At 42.9% G+C, this 24422-nt stretch overlaps 1 protein-coding gene across 1 annotated transcript in view; it reads right to left on the bottom strand.

Annotated features, from left to right (window-relative positions):
- LEKR1 (leucine, glutamate and lysine rich 1) overlaps nucleotides 1–24422 on the bottom strand; it is a 122534-nt gene that overhangs the window by 30564 nt on the left and 67548 nt on the right. Inside the window, exon 7 of the mRNA XM_084638695.1 lies at nucleotides 6815–6896. Coding sequence (XP_084494821.1) covers nucleotides 6815–6896 — 82 coding nt within the window. The remainder of the gene's footprint in view (nucleotides 1–6814; nucleotides 6897–24422) is intronic.

Here is a 24422-nt window from a genome sequence, read left to right on the forward strand (position 1 = left end):
AAACACAGAACAAATATATACCACACAACAGAGCAAACATATTCCAAACTGAGTCAGACATGAAGACTAGCCAACAGAAGAAACCCAATTCATCTTAACAAATTATAGGACAAAGTAAATTAAACACATTAGGTTTCCTTATTAAAATGCACACAGAAGTCATTTATATAGTACTATTTTTTAATTATCCCAGCTTCTCTAGAAAAGATAGCACAAAAGGGGCACTGGTGCATTGAAATTTTATTAGCAGCTCAATTCATTTGCGTCTTAGGGAACTGAGCACAGCCCTAAGAAATGTGACAGACAAACTCCTGATTTTGAATGCTAACTCTGCAATACTTGTATTACCTTCAGTAGGTCACAACATTTGGGACCTAGCTTTGCACTCTACAAAACTGAGATATTACTATTTGCCTCATAGGGTTGTTGTGAGGATTCATTAATTAATGTTCATATAGCTTCTGGACATGTACAATATTATGGACTTGATGCAGCTCCCATTGAAGTCATTTGGCGTCTTTTCATTGGCTTCAATGAGGATTGGATTCAATTAGGCCCCATAACTCTAAATATTATTACTATTTAAAGGTTCTCTTAGCAGGGAAGATTGTTGACATTGAGAATCGCTTAATGTTAAGGCAATTGAAGAGAAAGGCTTTCAGATTACCAGGCTTTCTGATGGACAACTAAATTATTTCTCTTCTAGTGCACAAGGCTTCTGTTATTAAGGAACAGAAAAAAAAATCAATAGTCACCCACATTATACAGTATATCCTTGATCTAAGCTATCATAGCCTTGTATGTCATCATAGTCAACAGTAAAATCACCAAGCTCAACAGTTCATCAGAATTTTAAAGTTTTGGGTTGCTTTCATGATATCGAGGCCCACACTAAACATGAGGAATATGCTTATCTAAAAAGGACTCAATCTTGGTTTTTTAAATATTTCATATGTATAATTCTGATTAAAGAAGTCTTGAAACTACCAACAAGCTACACTATAAATATATATGCATGGCTGGGAAAAATATGTACCACTCAAAAAGTAGGCTCAAAGCTCAATGGCCAAAAGATTAACAACTGAATGGCTGTAGATATGGATAAAAACCTTATAGGAGAGAAATTAGAATCAGAGAATCAGAGTCAGACAAGTTCAGTGTCTTCATAAAATAAATAAATTTACATTACATACTATATTTCTTCAAATAAACAGCTTTTTTGAGCAACCTTAACTGGTTTTCAAGTGCTTGTATCACCAAAATGACTCCAAAAAAGCCAGGAAATCGCTAGGTAAGTCCTTACCCAGCCCTTACAAGCAACAACCATAATTTCTCCTTCTCCACATTACCTCACTTGCAATGCACGTGCCTCCCTCCCTCAACCTCCACACAAATAATACAGCTTTTAACTCTGACCATATGGAGTGGCTAGGAACGATATTTTGTGTTGAAGTAAGCAGTATGATAAAAATGTTTAGGTGATGGTTATGTTTAAGTGTGTTTTGTTGGATGTTTTCTGTTTTTGAAATTGAAATGTTTGTAGTATTGTTTATTATTCTGGGAAGTCACTGTTTATAGTGGTACTATTTGGGTGATCTAAGGTGTAGTGATGTATTTTTTCAACAGCTGATGTTTGTGGTGGGAGTTAAGGTTGAATGCTTTGGATGGAGCTGAAGGGAGGAAGGGTTTATGTTGTGGGTGAGAAAATGTGAAGAGGGTAAAATCATGGTTGTAGGTTGCAAGGGCTGGGTAAGATTTAACTAGCAATTTCCTGTTTTTTGTGGTTGGTTAATGGTATGTGCACTAGAGAAACCTTAACTATTCAATGGTTTTGTCTGAGGGATTTTTTAAAGTAAGAAATCTATATCAACTCTGACAGCTCTCTGTGTTGATCATTCTTGTCCCTGTGCCATGTTACAAAGGTCCAAAGTCTTCCAAGAGTACTTGCTCCACACAGTAATGCACTCCTTCCTCATGGCTCCCTGTACACAGCTCAGTTTCTCCCTATGGTCCTCAATCACAGCCTTGCTCCTTTCCATGTCCTCCCACAGTACTCTTCCTGGATATGATCCTCTACCCACATCCCTGCTCTCCTACCATCCCCACTCACCCCCAGTCTCCCTCTACATTTTCACTCACCTTTGGTGCTGTTGAAGGTGAACCAAGGTAGGAATTAAGGGGAGAAAAACAGGTATGTGTGTGAGATGGGGAAAGGAGTCTCAGTGGCAAATGAGTGGGATGTGTGGAGGAATGCCTGGGAGGGGAGTCAACTACCTCTGTTTTGAGGCACTGATGCAACAAGGATTCCCCTAAGACATGAGGAAGCAATATCTAGCAGCCCTCGGTGTGCTGATGCCTCAGTACTGAGACACTGGGCTCTCTGCTAGGCCAACCCTCCCATTCACATTCCGAATCCTCACATAACCATGCACTCCCTGCCTTTCACATTCCCACTCATCCCCTTTGGGGAGACAAAAGGAAGAGAGAGCAGGGATGGGAGTGCGTAGGGCTGCCTGAAGGTTGTTGCTTCAGTTTCAGTTAAGACATATAGCAGCATTTTAAATATGGCTGAAAATGTTAGTATATCTCTTACTAAAAAACTTCCATGAAAAATTCAGTTGTCCCATGACAAGTTCCTGGGCCAGATCTGGAGACCCCCTATCAATCATTAAAGTATGAAACAGACAGAACTTAGTTCTGCTTTAAATCCATGTCTACACAGGGAATTTTACAAAAATTTCCTACTGATGGGAACCCCAGAAAAAATTCCCATGGTTGCATTTGCAATGTAGCTGTAGCCATGTGACCTGAAGAAGAGCTCCGTGTGGCTCAAAAGCATGTCTCTCTCACCAACAGAAGTTGGTCCAATAAAAGATATTACCTTACACACTTTGTTAGCTAAGCCTGTAAGGTCTACACTAGGTCTTCCATTATTAGGCATTTTTTTTTGTACAACTCCCTAGTGTAGACATAGCCAAGGTGCATTTCTCAGCACAACTCTTCCTAAGCCTCCATAACACATATTACACACACACATGCCACATATGTGGAGATGCTATCCATTGGACAAACTGCAGAGCCATGCAATTTATGGATTTGTCATGCAGCTCTGAGAATCTAACCTCATCTTTGCCTGTCCATTAATCAACCTTCCCGGATCTTATTGTAACCCTCTAAACCTCTGAGTAGCTTCAAACAACTGCCATTAAAAAAAGGAAAGGAAAACACCTGCCAGAGAAACGTGTCCTCCTCCCAGGCATATAGAATTTCTCCCTAAAATTACAGCCATCTGAGGTCTGGATAAGCAAGATTCAGTCTTGGACCAGTAACATCTTTTCTATACTTAGAAATATTACAACCGTAAGCTCCATTACCTCAACTCCATTCACTGAGAAATGAGAACATTATTTCCTTAGAAAAGGGAAATTTCCAGCTTCCCCAAAAGGACCATGGAATCATTTCTTATCCCAAGATAAAATAATTTAAAACTGTGGTACTTATGTCACAGAAAAGGCTATTTTAGGCTATTGTTAGAATCCCTCTGAACAGTGTACAAGTGGTTTCACGGTTACTAAGATAGCTAGCTTTGCAAACTGAGGGATTAAAAAAACAAATAAAAAGAAATAGTACCAATACAAATTCTAAAAATCAACTAAAACTTTCCTGAAATAGTTTTTCTATAACATATGGCATATAGATAATCCATTATGATATGGTATGATAAGAAGTTTGATTTAAACTAGGTTGGGATGATCTGACTAACTCACCCCTGCCTGATCAAGGCCCATTGAACTCAACAGAAAGTCTATAATTGATTTAAATGGCCTTTGCATCAGGACTTCACAGCTTTGCTACTCATGAGTAATGCAGATGTTCCAAATTCATGCCGATAACACTCTTATACCACACCACTATTATGAACTCTTTCTCTCTGCAAATATACATACACGCACAAATATGCATATATCGCTATCTCTCTATTGGATGGAGAGATAAACGTAGTAACTTCGTTGAGGAGAATTATGAAAAAATATAATAATGTTGTCTAACTCCCACTGAAGTGGTGCTGAGTACTGAACAGTTTTGAAAATCAAGCCACTTATTTAGGTGCCTAAACACTGAGTCAGGAGCCAAACTTTAGGCACCCACTTTAAAAAATCTTGGCCCATATCTTTCACTATGAAATCAGGATAAAAATGAAATGTTAAAAAAAATCACAATTTTAAACATTCTGTTCCAAACCACTGAGAGGAAAAACAGTTGTTGTTTTTTAAAAAACCTTCTTCAATTTTTCTATGCTTACCAACCTTACATGTGAATTTTCTAGGACAGAAAACTAACTTGCCAATGAATTCATCCAGATATCAATTTCTATGAACGGTCACATGAAAGTAAAGACCGTTTTAATTTACAAAATGCTTTAAGTGCTCACAGCACTATTAAATAAGGAAAGACTGAATTTATTTGTGATGATTGAACAAAACATTGTTCAGTAACATTTATTGATTACTTGAGGTGAATGAGCCACTACGATGTTTAACATCAACTCACAACCCTGTTTCAGATAGGAGTTTGTCACATGGCCATGCAATGCAATGGCCAGATCACTGACTGAATGATGCCTACATTTAACCTTTAAGTTGCACTCTCACAAAACAATAGTTTGTATTTTCCACACAATAACTGTTTATAGGTCAATATGTTCATCTTTTTTAAAAAAAGATCTCTCTACTCCAGGTGTAAAAGGAGATTTGTAATTTTTGAATCTCCGAGTCAAAGCTCCAAGAAGGTAAAATACGTTTGTAGGCAACCTCTTTTGAATGTTGAGAGACAGATAACAGACAAGTGACTTTTGTTAGTTTATTGAGGATGAGAATAGTATCCCATCAAATAAGTGGTTGCATTATAAGAATTTTAAAATATGTCATTATTGCTAGAAACACACATGGAGGCTGAGATTAATTTAATTTTCTTTTTCCCATACCATGAAAAAGGAACGTTGGAAGTTTAATAGACTTATCTTAAAGACCTGTGTGGAGGACAGACAGAATCTTTGCTAAAGGTGGACAAGATTGCTAGGTCTTTACATTGGCCTTTATATTAGACAATGAAACATAGACCATTCTGCACCATGTTTCTTCCCCATCTTCAGTACAACATTTTATGTAATTATTTGCTTCGAAAGGATGTCTCAGGTATTCTACTCCTTAAATACATTAGCTCCAATAATTCTGAAAAAACTGAGACAAGGTACAAGGATATGTGATGGACAACATAGCCCTGATCTGTTCTAGTAAAAGCAAAGAGATACACCAATCCAGCTACATTATATGACATTAACAAGTTAACTGTATTTTTCCAGTTAAGATTGAACAGAGTACAACTATAGTTAATAGTATGGCTAAATACTCTGAAATAAAAACACAGCAGCATGGACAGGTGGCTGAAAAAAAGTGTATAGCTTCACTTTGTATCAGTATAATAAAAACACCCCTCCAAGTGAAACAATCTATACTAATAGAAGTGCAGTTTTGCAGGACAGCTGCATCTACACTGTGGCCAGGGATAACATCTCTTGGCACCCCTAACTGACATAGCTATGTCAGCAGAAGTCTGAGTGTAGAGACAGATCCACGCTCTCAAATTAAGTTAGTGGGAGTTTTGCCATTGACTTTAACAAGGGGCAGGACTGGGGCAAAATGTATTTTGGATTATGTTTTGTTTTTTAACTTTAAAATTTCCATTGCGTGCACATATATTTACACTTCTTACAAACCATGGAAAATGTTTTGTTCTATAGAAAAAAATCCAGAAGTGGAATAAATTATTATATTACACTAATAAAAATAACTATTACCATCTCACATTTTAAAGTCAGAGATAACTAGTAGTATTGTCAATCTTAAGACCATCTATCAACAATCTTTTTATGGACTTTCCTGAAATTTAAACAAGGTTTCCTTTATGATACGTAGTTAGTTTTCAGTTCCACATTCAGAGATTCTGATCATAACAAGTTACAAATATTTAGAAAGCTTAGCAATAAAGTATTTTAATGGTAATGCAAGCTCTCAGTATGAAAAACACATTTATTAAATGTAGTTAACGATACACTGAAAAACCCTTCCAAATGTACTTTTAAAAATCTGAATGTAATATGGGTATAATTTAGCAAAATGACATATTCCTTTTAAAATATAAATAACAGATTTAAACATGGTTATTAATTGGTGAAATAATACCATAACAACAAGAAGCCTTAAAAATTTCCAGCTCTTACACCTACTTAATTGTTACTCTTCTTGATCCTTTTGATTCTGGGCTTACTTAAAACATCTATCAATACTGCAAGCTCGTTCTTTTCATTTTTGCTACAGTAAATTCTTTATATTTGACTTGATCTTTGATTAGGCCTAGACTACACTGAGAACATACATTGCACAGGTTAATGAAAGATAGCAAATTATTCTTGTGAAATTATTGTCTTGAGCGCAAATATTTGTTTCATAAAAATAAGAAATGTATTCAAGAAAAAAATCTATATCATCCCATTTAGATCATAGAAGGGCAAGTGGTCAGTGCTTAATCCTTTTCCAGAATACCATTACAGAGGATACATCTGGACTGAGTACAGGTTCATATTAGCAAATAATTTTGCATCTGGACCAAAATGGAGATGAGACTGAATGCTTTGAAAAGACCTACTGGCTTCCGACTAGTCACATGCTTAAAGTTAATCACAGGGTGAAGAGCAGTTTTGAGTACAAAGTGGCAGCAAAACTAGGCCTTAAATAAATAAAATAAAATATCTTACATGAGTAGTTTTTTGTAGTGGCCTATTTCAGCTGTTGCTTTCTGAAACTTGAGTCCAATTGTCTCTACTTGATTTGTTAAATCTGAAACAACAAAATATATCTGTTTTCATTTCTGTATTTGTATGCCCATCATTTGCTCTTATAATGTGGTGTTTTATATTTGCCTCTCACTTATGTAGCCGCTCTTTATAGCAAAACAAAAACAAACAAACAAACAAACAAAAAACCAACAACCAGGTAACCCAGTAAAATTAATTGACTTATCAAAACTTTCTGTGATAAGTAAATTGATAGTTTTTAATTATAAACTTTAATTATAAATTAAGCTTCCAATAATCAGCTGTAAAGAATAATGCAAAGTATCTACCTTCCTGAAGAAAGAACATCATTTTATGACTTATTTTTGTTGATTTCTCATTGCTGATAAACAATAGAAAATTATATATGCTTGGGTTTTCCTATGAAAAACAAAGTAGATTTATTGGAACAGTTAGATTTGTGCAGCATTGCCATGTACTCAAATTCAGAAAGACTTATTTTTATTCCTGTTCTAGCACAGACTGAATGAATTAACAAACTGAATCCAAAATATCAAGAAATTGACTTTACATTAATAGATTTTTTTTTATTTCACAGGGCAATATATTCAATTCAACTGAGGTTAATGCAAAAAGGCTTTAAACTGTAGATGTACTGATCCAAATTCTGCTCTTGGTTACATATGCAACTGAGAGCAGAATTTGGCCCAGAAATCAGAAGGATAAGTATGAAATGCACTTTACAACTAGAAGTATCAGAGATTATCCACATTTGTTTTTATTTCACATTTTCTCTCAGCTAAATGTTATCCCCAAAGCTACAACATTGATCAGCTTCAGTAGCTCACTAAGAAATCAGACTTTTCCCTTTTCCCAACAGATAGTCCAGCATGTTCCCTCTGAGCCATAAGGTTAATTCTAGCTTCTTCCACTTTAGAAATACCTTAACTAAAGTGCAGTGGCAGTACAGATGCTGCTACATCTTACTTGTTTCATATAACTTCTTTATACAAAAAACCTCACAAAATTAAGTGATGGAAGACACCTGTTACCTCACCTAGTCCATCCCATTAGTGCAGGTCTGGTTCCTTGCAGTACGTTTTGTTGTCATCGATTTTAAGGCAAGAAGGGACCACATTATCTAATCTGACCTCCTGTGTATCACAGGCTGCCTTCCCACCTCCACCACCACACTAAACCCAACAACCAAAATCAGACCAAAGTATTACAGTCCACAGGAGACTAGACTACTACGTGCCATAGGCAGAGAATGGGAGGGGCCAAGATGCAGCAGTGCCCAAGGCCCATAGGCAGGAAAATGATTGAGATATATCCAGATTATCCTGGCAAGTGACTCATTCCCACATGCTGCAAAGGAAGGTGAAAAACTCCTAAGGTCAGTACCAATCTGACCTGGTGGAAAATTCCTTCCTGACCCCACATATGGGGATCAGTTAGCCCCTGAGCATGTGAGCAAGAACCAGCCAAAAGGCACTTGAGAGGAAGAATGCTCAGTGGCACCTCAGAGCCATGACCCACCGGCCCCAATGTTCCATCTCTGGCCATGGTCATCCCTGACACTGCTGAGGAAGGAGATAAACAAAGAAACCAAAGCAGAATACGGGGGGTGGGGGGAGGGAAATGAAACCTCTTCCTGACCCCCAGCTGGTGGCCAGCTGAAACCTGAAGCATGAGCTTTTAGGCACAAACAACACTGAGCCCCACCTCCTATCATCACAAGCAATCCCATCATATGATTTCACTCATAAATTTGTCCAGCTCTTTCTTAAAACTAATTATTTGCCCCCACGACTCTTATTGAGTGGCTTTCCAGAACCTCACCCCTCTGATGGTTAGAAACCTTCCTCTAATTTCCAGCCTGAATTTGCTCACCACCAGTTTCTATCCATTTGCTCTTGTCCTCTAGCTTAAATAGCTTTTCACCCTCCCTTGTATTTAACCTTTATATATTAATAGACAGCAATCATATCCCCTTTTTTTGCTAGACTAAACAAGCCAACCTCTTCCAGTTCATAAGATAGGCCCTCCATTCCCCTGATCATTCTAGTAGTTCTTCTCTGCACCTGTTCCAGTTTAAATTCATCTTTACTGAACATGGGTGACCATAACTGTACACAGTATTCCAAATGAGGTCTTCTCAATGCGTTGTACAATGGCATAAATATTTCTCAATCTCTAGTAGAAATGCCTCACCTAATAAATCCTAGGCATTTGCCTTTTTCATAGCCACATATCACACTGACTCATATTCATTCTGTGATCAACCCACACATTCAGTGGTTTGCTCAGTCGAGTTTTAAAATCCTAGGTTTTTTTAAATAATGTGGTATTAAAAGGTAACCCTGAATATTCCTTAGAGAGTAAATCCTCCCAGGATCATTTTCTGATAGGAGAATATGACCCCCTTTTTTTGTCTGGCTAACAGCATGCCGTTATTGACTGAAATATCTACTCATTTTTATGAAGTTAGCTTTCCAATACTAACTGTAGCTATTGAAAGCTCAGAGCAGCAACATTTAATACTAGCTTTGTTAGCACATCTTAAGGAATAATACAAAGTATTAGAGAGAGATCTCAAACCATCAGAAATAATAAAAAGCTTCTTCAGGATGAAGTCTTCCCATTGACTTAATTTGGAGCTGGATCAGGCTCAATATAATCAAGGTAGAAAATAAATTAACTGTAGAAACATCTTCACAATATGTGCCTGCCTGCCACTGAATTAGAAACGGACAGTAATAAAAATTCACACCATATAAAATTCCATTGCCACTGTGCATATATACCTCTGATATAATACTTGATGTATGTTGCTTAATTAATTTTGACAATGCTTTAACCCTTCCTAAGACAGTAAATCTTTTGAAATTGAAACAATTTCTATTCTGATCCTTATAAACCAAAGCTCACAATAATAAAAATGATTAAGAGACGGTAAGGAGATCTTCAGAAATGTTAACTTCTTTTTAATAAATATGATTCAATGTATATAGACAAATGATCACTACAAGTCATGGATGGAAAATCTGAACTTCACAGTTCCCCTAAGGAGTTCAATCTGTCAACTTTTGTTAGCATGCAATGGCAGCTAATAGCCTTTCTTCCCATTCTCTGCTGTGGACACAGAACCGTGGGATGTGTCCCCAAAAGGCTTCACGATACACAGAGGGGAGTGCAGCACCAATGAGGATACAATAACTTGGACAGGGCTTTGCAGTGGGACTGCTCACACCTCATCTAGGCCAACCCAGGTGCCAATCACCCAGGCTAACCCTGCAGTAAAGACATACCCTTAAGGACAACACTGCCGCAACAGAAAAGCTTTAATTCCCAAAGATAAAAGGAGGCAAATTTACTTTTAAATTTGAAGTTGTAGCAGGATAATTTTGCTAAAATGTGGTTAATTTAACAAAGATGTATTCCAACATGGCAAAAATTATGTTCAGAACTGATCTAGTTATCTTAGCACATGACTCACAAATTGGAAGAGTCCTGGTGGTTTGGGATACAAATCAATGACTGTGACATTTGTTTATTTTAAAACTATGTTTATGTGACAGCTGGCCTTTCTGTCATAACTTCCTCACGGCTGTTTTTAAAATTGCCATGACAAAACATGGCTGGGTTACCCACATTATGTTATCTGTTTTACAAAACTGTACAGTAGGTAATGACTAACGCCATGACCTTTGTTTTCCAATGCTCAGTATCCCTGACTTTTCTAAGGATAGGAAGTTGCGGCCAAGTAAATCAAGGCTAGATTAGACCACCTGCACTATACAGTTACTTCAATTTCTCCAAGTGGGCATTCCTCAACAATGTATTGTTCTGTACAGACCTCCAAAACTACACTACTCAGCTTTAATTTCCTGTCATTCAGAATGACATTGAATTATGAAGTAAATGGCCTTGAATGCCTACAGAATAAAAAAAAAGGAAATGTTGGCTTTAAACACCAAGCAGATGTAAGGCGGAACACATGGCAACAATCCAAAATTTACCACAGCAAGTTCTACTCTGATGTGACTGCTTTCTCCATAGAGATTAAGTAAGGATCAAATTATTTTAGATGAGCTAGGCAAAAGAAAGAGCTCTGAGCCTCTCTTCATATGGGGACAGCTGCTAATAGGATAGCATTTCATAGTCATTTGATTTTTGGCAATTAGTCATTTAAAGATTTCTGTGATTCTGGAAGGTTTCTGGGAATTGTGAATCTGCATAGCTGTTATGATCTATTCCAGTAGTTCTCAAACTTTTGTACTGGTGACCCCTTTCACACAGCAAGCCTCTGAGTGTGACCCCCCTTATAAATTAAAAACACTTTTGAATATATTTAACACCATTATAAATGCTGGATCCGAAGCGGGGTTTGGGGTGGAGGCTGACAGCGCCGTGTAATAACCTCACGACACCCTGAGGAGTCCCAACCCCCAGTTTGAGAACCCCTGATCTATTCTCTCATGCTAGGAAGTCAGGATGCAGAAAACAGTTTTGGAATGGAGGGAAAGAAAGGGTATTAAGCTTATTTAATACCAGTAGCTTGAGAGCTCTTTTAGCCTTTTTTTTTTTAACTCTGTTTTTTTCAAGATGTTTTTATAATGATTCTACAGCACTAAGAACACTGGTTAGGAGCATTCATAAATACATACACCAATGATGGACTATCCAAGGCCAAGGGGGCCTGTGCCCAGGGGCCCCAACTAATTGGGGGGGCCCAGCAGAAATCTGCCACAGGGCAGCAGAAGCCCAGAACCCTGGCAGAAGCTGCAGGGTGGGCAGGGGAAGCCCAAGCTTCCTGACTCAGGGCCCCGGCAGAAGTGTCAGCCAGGGCAGGGCAGGGCAGGGCAGCAGAAGCCCCAGCACTGCGACTCCAGTAGAAGCACCAGGTGGGGCGGGACGGGGCAGGCAGGGGAAATCCCAGAGCCCTGATCCCAGTCCCTGGCAGAAGCAACAAGTGAGGCAGGGTGGGCAGGGGAAGCCCCAGTGCTCTGACCCTGGTCTCCCCTGCAGAAGCCCAGGTCAGCGAAGGAAGCCCCAGGACCCAGACCTCAGCTGCGACCCCAGGACTGGAGGAGCTCTCGCTCCCTGCCACGGCCTCAGGGCTGGAGGAGCTCTCATTCCCTGTTGAGGCCCCAGGGCCATGTCCGGGGGGACAGAGTGTGACGGGTTGGTTTCACTGTGATGGGTTGGATCACAGAAACCCACTGGGAGCTGCCACCTGATGTGCCAAGACTACTTCTGCCCCTGCTTTCCCTGACAGCTTAAGACTCCAGCACCCTGTCTTGCTGAGCCAGACATGCCAGTCTGCTCCAACACAGATCCAGGGTCTGATTCACGTGCCCCAAAGCTGCAGGCTTGATTGAAAGCAACTTAAGAAGTGTGTCTGTCCTTGACACTCAGATGCCCAACTCCCAATGGGGTCCAAACCCTAAATAGCTCCTTTTTACCCTATATAAAGCTTATACAGGGTAAACTCATAAATTGTTCGCCCTCTATAACACTGATAGAGAGATATGCACAGCTGTTTGCGCCCCCCCCACCGCCCCCAGGTATTAATACATACTCTGGGTTAATTAATAAGTAAAAAGTGATTTTATTAAATACAGAAAGTAGGATTTAAGTGGTTCCAGGTAGAAACAGACAGAACAAAGCAAATTACTAAGCAAAATAAAATAAAACATGCAAGTCTAAGTCTAGTACAGTAATAAAACTGAATACAGATAAAAACCTCACCAGTTCCAGTAAGCTGTCTTTTACAGACTAGACTCCTTCTACTCTGGGTCCAGCAATCACTCACACTCCCTGTAGTTACTGTCCTTTGTTCCAGTTTCTTTCAGGTATCCTTGGGGGTGGAGAGGCTCTCTCTTTAGCCAGCTGAAGACAAAATGGAGGAGTCGCCCAGGGGTTTAAATAGACTTTCTCTTGGGGGTGGAGACCCGCTCCTCTCTCCTACGCAAAGTCCAGCTACAAAATGGAGTTTTGGAGTCACCTAGACAAGTCACATGTTCATGCATGACTGAGTTCCTTACCAGCCAACCCACATTCCTAGATGTGGACTGGCGTCTCCAAGTTCATTGTTGGCTTAAGGGCTTCTTGATTGGGCATATGTAGCATAAAACATATTCCAGTTATGTCATATATATACATTCATAAGCATATTTACATAAAGCCTTATGGAGGGCACGTCACAGAGATTCTCCAGTCTTGGGGCCGCAGTGGGGGGGTGGGGGGAGAAGGGAGCAAATGGGTTGCAGGGCCGCAGTGCCAGGGCAGAATGGGAGGATGGACTTGAAAAAAATATCAGCACCCTTGTGAAAGAGAGACACTCTATAAATGTGGTCAGGTGCAGCAAAGAAGTTGCCCACTGTCACACATATTGGCTGGTAGCAGAAATGAGAGTAAGGACATGAGCCCCATCTCACAGGACAATGTGGTACTGTAGCTCCTTTGCTGATTCTGGCCATGGGAATATGCATGGGGTCTCCACCACAAGTCATCATAATTTTTTTCAAGTCCTTCTCATCTAGAAGAAAATTAGCCACTAGATTCTATTCTATCCTGAAATTTTAGCTCTGCTGTCTCTTTCCCCTCTAATTAATATGCTCTGGGGCAATAGTGTGGCCTGGTATATTTTACTGAACTACTAACTCCAAAAACACTGGACAAAATTGGATGAAATTTAAAACAAATCAACCAACGACTCAATCTTTTGGCTGAGAGAACAATGGTAAATTTCAGGCCAAAAGGATAATTCTTCAGAAACTCTTGTGAGCTAGGGAAAACAAAGGATTCTAGCAGAAACTCATTTGCTGCCTTCATTGCATTAGCTGCTACTGAGTGACTGCTGTAATATGAAATGCCCACAATGGTTTTACAATTGTTCGTTGACTGAGAAACAAGAAATATAGCAAAAATGTGTTTCAAAATCCTGGTTATGGAAATTAAAATTCTGTTTAAAAAAGACTGGTAGGAATAATAATTACATAAACTGCCAGTTTTCTGCTCATTTTTTGAATACTGAGAATATTTAAGTACTAAAGCAAAATGTGTGACAATACACTCAAAATAGTTGATGAAAATAAAAAACAAAACAAAACAAGGACACCATGGGCTTCACTCTGATCTCATTTACAACAGTTTCCTGCAAGTGTAAATCCATTGACTTCAATGGAGTTACTCCTGATTTCCACTGATGTACCTGAGATTCAGTTCATACTTTATGGTTATCTTTTGAATCATAGTAAACTTCCTTTAAAACAATGTAAAACTAATTTTATAGTTTTATGTTTACTTTGAAACAAGAAACTTTATTTTTATAAAAAGAACATGTACTTATCATGTAACATAAACCTGATGGCACTATGGCCCCAATCTAGCAATAAGCACCACATAAACAGATCCCTTCACCTGCATGAAGGTCACTGTAGGATCAGACACTATATTTGTTATTGTTAATGAGCAGTTTAGGAGGCCAAAGGGGGCTTGGGAGAATACCCAACCTAAAAATCTTTCTACATCTCTCACCTTTCTACATTTTCAAATTCTACCAGACAGCAACACTAAACATTTCATTTGCCCTTAGGAAAGGCTATATTATGCAATTCCTTTGCTAAATTTTGTTACTGATTTTTAAAAAAATATGTGTCACACAGCATTGCTCAGATGACATTATATCTGCTTATTTACATTTTGCAAAAATGTAATACTAACATTAAGATGGAATTCTGTATAATCTGTTGCACTTATGTTTTCCACAAAGGATATCTGTTATTTCACTTTTCAGTTATAAGCACTTTAAAAAAAACCTGACATGGGCAAAATAACATAACCTAATTCTATGTCAAACAGTATAATAGTCAACTAAACTAGAGGCGGTCATGGTGACCCGTTAGCTACTGGCATGGTATTGCTGAGATGTTGGAGATTCCACACAATCATCCTAATTGCTGAGTTAACTTTAAGTGAACCCATTACGTTAACTTTGTTAGAAATCCCTCTTCTCAATAACACATTTAAGTAAAGAAAGAGTGAAGAGGAGAGAAAATATAATAGTACACTTTACAAGACTTCTTAAATAAAGGAGTAATTTTATTTAGCACTTATGTAGCACTTTACATTTTCAAATCGCTTTCCAACCATTAACTAGTTAATCCCCTAATCACCCCTGTGAAGTAGGTAGAGAGAAACTTTATTCTCACTCATTAACTTATGTCTCTGATGAAAACATAGTTGGCAGTGATGTTCTCTCTATGATCTATGAACTCTTGTAGTGGAAAATTTTCAGGATGATATTAGCATGCTGTGACGGGGTGGGTGTCCCCATCCAGTACAGAGTGAGTTCACCCCATCCCTCAAGCTGTCCTTTGCCTCAAGGTGGTGAGATCTAAAGACTAAAATCGATAGGGTAACCTGATTCACAGGGAAGCAAGGCCTAGTGGCTGGAGTCAATAGAGTTACCCTGGTATGCAGGACAGTGAGGCCTAATGGCGAGAATCAATGGGGTTTACCCTGATTCGCATGGCATCAAGGCTTAGCGGCCAGAGTCAAGGGGGTTTATCCTGATGTGCAGGACAGCAAGTCCTAGCAGCCATAGTCAATGTGGTTTACCCTGATTCACAGGGCAGCACGGCCTAGCAGCCAGAGTTGCTAGAGTTGCCCTGAGTTGCAGGGTGGGAAGACCTATTGCAAGAGTTGATGGGCTGCCACCTGGGGGGGGGGGGGTCAGCATCTGAGATAGGAGGACCCAGGGTCCACCCTGCTCCACTGGGTTCCCGGCCCAGTGCCTTAACAGTGCCAGAATGTTCCGCCACCAAGTCAGTAGGGCTCCAACCAAAACATGCTGACTTCCCACAGGACTATACTTAGTCCTCCCTGGGCCACTTCCTACCATATCTTTTGGAGCTGTAGTTGAGGTGTCATCAGGGTCTCCAGGCTTTTCGGCATGTGCGGTTCCTGGTGACTGGTCCTTCTCCAGATGTCTCCGTGGCTCTGGCTTCCACAGTCAGAGGTTCCAGCTGCTCCCAGGATGGAGCTGGCAAGGAGCATCCTTCCTCCCTGGTGCTCAGCCCAGAGCTGGGCTGCTCCCTTTTATACTTGTGCTGCATCAGAAGCATGCCCAGTAGGGACGTGGGGGAGTGGCTTCCTCAGTCCACAATGAGGAGTTAACCCTTTCCCGTTCACTGTGGAGTGAGTTCGCCCCGTCACACATGTATATACTTTTTTCAGAGTACCCATACCATTTTAAGGCTTTCTTTTCAAAAGCCATGCCTTCCCAATAAGTTATATTATATTATATTGTGGTAAAAAAAATGGAAACCTTGGTCAACAGATACTAACTCATTCCCAATCTATAGTTACTTATATTACCACTGAATACCAAGACCAGCTGGGCCAGTTGGGGGCCATAACAATAACAAATGTCCTCTCAGGTTTGACTTTCTGAATGACTCTGGACCAAAAGAGAGTTGGGAGGAAAGGCTTAGAGAAGGCATGTTCTCCATCATTCAGAAAAGTGCCTACCACCTGAGCTCCTAAGTAATATGTCTTTACTTTTTGATTTTCTGCAGAGGTGAACGCATCTAGTAGGGGTAATCCAAATCTGGCCACTATTCTCTGAAAGGCACTATTTTTCAGTGATTGTTCTTCCTAGTTCAACCTTTTCGTGATGAGCCAATCTGCTTTTATTTATATTTGATGTCCCTCTGACATGAATAGCCTTAAGTAATACTATATTTCCACCCAGGAGAACAGAATGGTGGTTTATCGTTGTAGGACTGACTGCAGAACTGCCCATCCCCTAGTTTAGTGAGGTAAGCTCCGGTAGTGCTCTTGTCTATTCTTACAAGCGGGCAGACTCCTAAGAATTGGTCTTGAAGATATAGATGAACTAGCTGTTCTGCGTATAGTCCCAGAAAATTAATATTTTGTCTTCCTTTTTAGTGTGGACCACAGACCCTGAAAAATCTTGTTTCTTCAATTACCTCCCGAGCCTAGCAGACTTCCACCAGTAATCTGTGTCTCTCAAAACAGCTGTAGAAGAGTAGTACTCTGCATTATATGCTCCCTCATTAATCACCACCCAAGAAAAGACCTTACAGGACTCCTGCATCAACACTATTCCCATAGACATGAAACTCCTCAAATGATCCCAAACTTGTAGAAGGAAAAGCAGGAAAGGTTACATATGTAACTTTGTCGACTGAACAACATCCATGCAAAATACCATTATTCCCAATAATCTGAAAAATTGATAACCTGAGAATTTGTGTTGCATTATTCTGGACATGATCTGGACAACATACAAATATTTTCACTGGATAGGATGACTTTGCCTACTCTGAACCCCCAGTGAATAAGGCAGGGGTGGGCAAACCACGGCCCGTAGGCCACATCTGGCCTGTCACACCTTTTGATCCAGCCCTCAGCTCCCACCAGGGAATAGGGTTGGAGGTTTGCCCTGCTCTGGCGCTCCAGCGGAGAGTGGGGTCAGGGGTTTGGCATGCTCTGCACGGCTCCCAGGAAGCAGCTGGCATGACCCCCCTCCAGCTCCTATGTAGTACGCAGAGGCATGACCAGGCGGTTCTGTGCACTGCCTCTGCACACTGCCCCGTCTGCAGACGCCACCCCCGCAGCACCGGGGCGTCACCTGTGGACAGGGCAGCATGCAGAGCCACCTGGCCGTGCCTCCGCACAGGAGCCAGAGAGGGGACATGCTTCCGGGAGCTGCTTGCGGTAAGAGCTGCCTGGAGCCTGCACCCCTGAGCCCTGCCCCACACCCCATTCCCCTGCCACAGCCCATATCCCCCTCCCACCCTCCAAACCCCTTGATCCCAGCCTGGAGCCCCCTCTTGTACCCCAAACCCCTCATCCCTGGCCCCACCCCAAAGCCTGCACTCCCCGCCAGAGCCCTCACTCCCCGCATGCCCCAACAGTCTGTCCCAGCCCCGATCCCCCTCCTGCCCTCCGAACCCCTCAGTCCCAGCCTGGAGCCCCCTCCTGCACCCCAAATGCCTTATCCCCAACCCAGAGCCCGCACCCCCAGCCAGAGCCCTCACTCTCCCCACACACACACACCCCAACCTCCTGCCCCAGCCCAGAGCTCTCTCCTGCACCCTGAACTCCTCATTTGCGGCCCCACCCAGAGCCCACACCCCCAGCTGGAGCTCTCACCCCCTCCCACACCCCTACCCCCAATTTCATGAGCATTCATGGCCCATCATACAATTTCCATACCCTGATGTAGCCATCAGGCCAAAAAGTTTGCCCACCCCTGGAATAAAGGATCTGCTGGTATGAAGATGATTTTTTCTAGGTTTATGATTAAACCATTTAACATGAGCTCTTGAATTATTATTATCTGTGAAATTACTACTCCTCTTTGTATAAAGCCTTGAGTAGAATGGTATCAGGTCTGCCATGACAATAATGAAGATCTCTGGAAATACCTTCAGGGCTTAGCACAGTCCAAATGGCAGCACCCTATACAGGTAAATGGTTCTGTACAACAAAGAATATGAGGAACTGATGCTGGGAAGGCCACGCAGGAGTATGAAGATTTATGTCCACCAGATCTACTGATGGCTGTCACAGCCAGAATGAAAAGTAACGTCTCTAACCTGAAGGAAGTCCTTCTCACATTTTAGTTGAAATGCTTTAAGTCTAACATTGCCCCTAATCCTTCATTCTTTTTTATAATTACAACTAACAAGGAGAACGCACTTGAGAATTCCTGGTGAGAGAAAATAGGTTCTATGGTCCCAATATCTAATAAGCAATGGACAGCTTTGGCAATACTGGCAAATTTCAGCCAGAAAGGTTCAAGTTTGGCAAAGTTACAAGCAACCAAAAACAGGGTATTACAATGGGAGGAGCTGGACAACCCTAACTATTGGTGGTGCTACCAACTCCACCTATACTAAGAAAAAGTAAGGATCTTCTAAGACTGGACAAATGGCTCCAAAACTAGAGCATCTTTTGGTAAACGAAAGGCATAGATTTTTTTGAATAGCGACAGTAGAACAACTGACCTATTTGCATTGGCCTGCCACATCCTAGCTGGGGACAGTGGCATTCAGTACTCTAAAATTAATACATTACAGTATGCATGCTGGTGAACAAAAACTGGAAAATCAGAACAGAAACTCATCTGCCAGCCTGATGGCTGTGTAATGTATTACCAGGCAGAGGAGCCAAAGTTTACATTTCTGAGCTGCTGGGTCTGTGAGCTGTGCAGTGGAAGCCTCCTCATCCCTTTGGGTAGGAAACATGAAGAAGCAGCACTGAGCTCCAGAGGGACCCACATCCAACCCTCTTTGCCAGAGAGAAGATTACCTCATCACTGCATGAGGCTTTTGGAATGGCAGGGAGTAAAGGAAGGAAACATGACGGACACCTAAAGGCCTGTTCTCCTGAAAAAAAAAATCCCATCCACACGTCATCATTAACCCCTCCTTGCCAATGTGGGACCTTGATACCTGTCACAGAGTCAGTATCAATGTGAAGCTAAGGTCAATTAATCAAATAAGATGTTAGATTGCATAAGGAATGGGATGGTGAATAACACTGAGAATATTATAATGCCTTATATAAAATGGTGTGACCTCATCTGAATATTAGGTGCAGTACTGGTCATCCCATCTCAAAGAACTCTGCAGAACAAGTCGGGGTTCAGAGAAGACGTAAAAATGGTCATGGGCCTAGAAAAACTCTCATATAAAAAAAAAGATTTAAAAGAGTGGGATTGTTTACCCAAGAAAGGAGACAAATGAGAGGGCATAATACAAGTATATAAAATAATAAAAGGTCTGGAGCAGGGTTACTCAAAAACGAGTCACCAGAATTGTTGAAGGGTTGTGTGGGAGGCCTGGAGGACAGGGAATGTCATGGGCACCTACCTCAGCAGAGACAGCTGCGCCTCCGGCCCTGCAGGGCTGGCTGAGCTCGGCTTCCTACTTTAGGTGCTGTGACCTGGTGAATGGGGTTGCAGCATCACTTGGGTTTGGTCCAACCGCCCCTCCATCATGATGACGAGGGGGCCAACCAGGCCAAATTTGAGTGAGTGGTGCTCTGACCCCATGTGCCAGGTCTCAACATCACTCACACAAATTTGGCCTGGCCACTCTGTTTGGGGGGTGGGAGGGGTAACCTGAACAGTGTTGCAACCCCAGAGCAGAGAGCAAACATGCAGTATAGCACCACTGGAAATTTAACATGCAGCATACTGGCATTTTTCATTTTCAACTCTAAATGAAATATTGAAGTATACCTGAGAAAGAGATATTTCCATATTTTTCTCTTTTTCCTTTACACAGATTAATCCCTTGAAAAGTCTGTATGGCAAAATACAAATATTTTCTCTTCAGGCCAGTCTTGTGGGACAAGCTGTTTTGAAAGTTACAGAAACACACTGAAAGTCTTCCAAGCTAGATTTTTACAAAAAATGTACATATAAAAATGATCTAATTGCCCCATGACTTGTCACAATTTGTGTATGTTTACTGAAAGTTAAAAGGTATAAAAGACTTCCTGAGGGGAAAAAGAAAGTCAGTTGAATAGTTTGCTGGTCATACTGACCTCTGGGAAAAGAATCAGAGATTAGAAAAAAAAATAAGCATTTATGCACACGGCTCCTTAAAAATTACTACAGTAATTGTGGAAAAAAACCATGCAATTATATAATTAACACGCTGGCTCTAAATGGTATAACCATAACAATTTTCCCCTGCTAGTTATTCCTCAAATCAATAAAAAAATACAGTACTTAGACTGAATTTAAATAATTTCAATTTGTATTTACTTCTTACTAGGACATCCGGGCTGCAGGAACAGCCATCTTTCAGATTTAAATTTTGGGAGATTTTCCATTGTATGCCAAATGACAAAACTTAACCTCTCTTAGCCTCCTTCCACCTTTAGACTATCTTGTCTACTTAGATTGTAAACTCTTTGGAGCAAGGAAAGAGAGTTACCTTTTCCATAACTGGTGTTCTTCGAGATGTGTTGCTCTGTCCATTCCATATTAGGTGTGTATGCTCACCACATGCACTGGTGATGGAAGTTTTTCCCTCAGTGGTCATCTGTAGGGGACTGGCTCTGGCGCCCTCTGGAGTGGCATGCACATGCCGCAGTATAAGGGGCACTGCTGGCTCACCCCACTCTCAGTTCCTTCTTGCCGGAAACTCTGACAGCGGGTTATGGAATGGACAGGAGCAACATCTCCAAGAACAACAGTTGCAGAAAAGGTAACTCTTTTCTTCAAGTGTTTGCTCATGTCCATTCCATATTAGGTGACTCCCAAGCGGTACCCTTGGAGGAGGGTAGGAGTTCACGGATGTGTAGATTGCAACACAGCTCTGCCAAACCCAGCGTCGTCCCTGGCTTGCTGAGTGATGGCATAATGCAATGTGAACGTGTGAACCAAAGACCACATTGCAGCTCTGCAAATGTCCTGGATGGGAAAGTGGGCCAGGAAGGCCATCGAGGACGCCTGAGCTCTGGTCAAGTGGGCCCTCACAATTGGCGGTGGTGGGACCTGTGCCAGATCGTAAAATGTCTGGATGCAGGAGGTGATGCAGGAAATCCTCTGCTATGACATCAGAATGCCCTTCATCATGTCCGCTGTCGCAATGAAGAGCTGCGTCGACCAATAAAAGGGCTTGGTACGCTCCAGGTAAAACGGCAGGGCACATCTGATGTCCAGGGCGTGCAGCCTCCTTTCCTCCCCAGAGGTGTGCAGCTTGGGACAAAACACAGAGAGGAAGATGTCCTGATTAACAAGGATGGAAGACACCACCTTTGGTAAAAATCATAGGAAGCGTCTGAGACCTTGAAAGATCGCTATGTGGAAATATGTGTCCTTCAAGTCAAGGGTGGCATACCAGTCTCCCGGATCCAGGGAGGGGATGATGGAGGCCAGGGAGACCATGTGGAACTTCAGTTTCTTTAGGTATTTGTTCAGCTCTTGCAGGTCCAGGATGGGCCGTAGACCCCCCCCCCCCCCCTTGGCCTTTGGGATTAAAAAGTACCAGGAATAGAAACCCTTGTTCCTGTATTTGTGAGGAACCTCTTCCACCGCACCCAACTGCAGCAACTCTGCCACCTCCTGTGCGAGGAGACTCTCATGAGAGGGGTTCCTGAAGAGGGACAGGGAAGCGGGGTGGAGGGTAGAAAGAAACTGGAGGGTATAACCCTGTACCACTGAAATGAGGACCAAGCAGTCCAAGGTTATAGTGGTTCATGCCAGGAGGAAAAAAGAAAGGCAGTTGGAGAAAAGCAGGAGACATGGATCTGGGGTATAGTCCGGTAGGTCACCCTCAGTTGCACCCTCAAAATGCTCGCTTGCCCCCGCTGCTTATTGTGGGTCGAGCCTAATTGAGCACAGGGTGAAGGTGGGTGGCTCAGGTGGTGTTTGTAGCCCCAGCTCTTTTTGTGGGGCAGCTCCTGCTGGGGTTGGCCCCCTTGGCCCTGAGCTAGTGGCCAGGTTTGAATCACTTATGGGCTGGACCAGGGACGTGCAGCCCTAGAGTTTTCAGGGTAGTGTGGGAGTCCTTTAGCCCATGCAGCTTACTGTCTGTCTGGTCTGCAAACAGGACCTTGCCATCGAAGGGGAGGTCCTGCATTGACTGATGAGCCTCTGTTGACAGGCCAGAGAGAAGCAGCCAGGATGCCCTCTGTATGCAAATGGTGTGAGCTGCAGAGTCCACCATGTCTGAAGCCGCCTGGAGGACTGCTCTGGCCGCAGACATGCCCTCCTCGAGGATCGCCCAGAATTCCTTCTTGGATCCTTTGGGAAGCGAAACCTCGAACTTGCTGCCACATTTATAGTCGTAGCGGCCAAGGAGGGCCTGGTGATTGGCCATTCTCCATTGAAGGCTGGAAGACGAATAAATTTTTCACTCAACCAGATCCAGTCTCTTTAAGTCTTTATTTTTGGGCGTAGCCCCGGATTGATCCTGCCTCGCCTTCTGATTAACAGCCTCAACTACAAGGAAGTTTGGGGCCGGATGCATGTAGAGGTACTTGTGGCCTTTAGCTGGCACAAAGTATTTGCATTCAGCCCTTTTTGAGATGGGGGTCAGGGAGGAGGGGGTTTGCCATAGGGCATTAGTAATTTTCGATACCCCTTCATGTAGGGGTAAAGTCACCCTGGCAGGTGCCATGGAGCAAAGGACATCAAACGGGGAGTCTGATGACTCCTCTAGCTGCTCCACCAGGAGCCCAAGGTTGGAAGCGACCCTCTTCATTAGTTCCTGATGAGCCTTAGCATCATCTTGCAGAACTGGGTGAGGGGGACCCGTGATAGCCTCGTCTGGTGATGATGAGGACAAAGCCAGTGCCATGGGATCTGCCACGTCCCCTGGTGGTCCAGCCAACTGTTCCCCTGGGTCCTCCTGGGCCCGGGGGTCCTGCATTCTGGGGCCTCCACTCTGGTGGACGGTGGGAAGCTCAGGCCAATGGCCTATCTGAGGCCCCCACCACTAACCGGACTGTCTGCGAGGGCTGGGGGGTTCCAGGGGTACCAGGCCACCACCGGCCACCGGCCTTGGGGCCATGGGGTCGGTTGCGGTGCCAAAGATGCAGATGGTACCGCTGGTGCCAGGGCTTGTCCCGCTGTCAAGGACTCCTGCTCAGTGGTTTCTACCAGGCGACCATGATCAGGCAGACAGGCATTCCCTCTCTGTGCAGTGCCAGCCGCTACACCTTTACATAGACCTGACCGACCGAGACAAGTCTATCATGCGGGAACTTGGGGACTGTCGACATTTGGCAGATCGGCATCGGTAATCCAGCAATCTATGCTTCATGTTGCTCGACCGGTACATGGAACGGGACCAGGAGCTGAATTGGGCCGGTCGTCGGGAGGATCTCCCCAACCGCAGGGATCTGCGTCTCGGTGACGGGCATCGGCTGGTTGGTGACTGGTGGCCACATTCAAACGACGGTTCGCGTGACCAGTGCCAAGGCCTTGGAGACACAAAAGGCCAATCTCGATGCTCTTGCCAGAGGGGCACATGCCTCAGCAGGTCTGTGCCAGGTTACCGGCGAGCCACACCTCGAATCCCTTTGTGGGTGCCCGGGTCCGGAGACCGAAGAGGGCTTCGTTGAGCCTGCCTCCCTGCTTCCAAGGCATGATGGCTCCAAGCAGGCAATAAGGAGCGGTGCCCTGAGGTGGGGACACACGGTAAGGTCCCAAGGTGGGTTTACTCTTGTACCGAGGTACCTGGAGCTGGTGTGGGCAAAACTGGTAGCATCAGGATTTCCTGCGCTGCCTGCAGGGCCTTGGGTGTAGACGGGACATCTAGATGACGGAGGCCCTTGTCACTGTCCAGGGTGGCAGGGATGGGATGGGATGGGCTGGACCGCTCAACTTGAGCTGGGGCCCGACTCCCTGACAGAGGTGTTGACCTGTCCAACATGGGTCTTGGCTTTCCTCCAGCCCTGTCCTTTCCCTTATGGGAAGTGGGAGATCTTCCCCTTGTGGTTCTCTTCAGTTCCTTGGCCAGAGCTGGGGAGGGGGGGACCAGTGCCAGCTCAAAGACGACACTGGCGT

This window comes from Lepidochelys olivacea (genome assembly GCF_965140295.1).
Source record: "Lepidochelys olivacea isolate rLepOli2 genome assembly, chromosome: 9".
Taxonomy (NCBI): domain Eukaryota; kingdom Metazoa; phylum Chordata; order Testudines; family Cheloniidae; genus Lepidochelys; species Lepidochelys olivacea.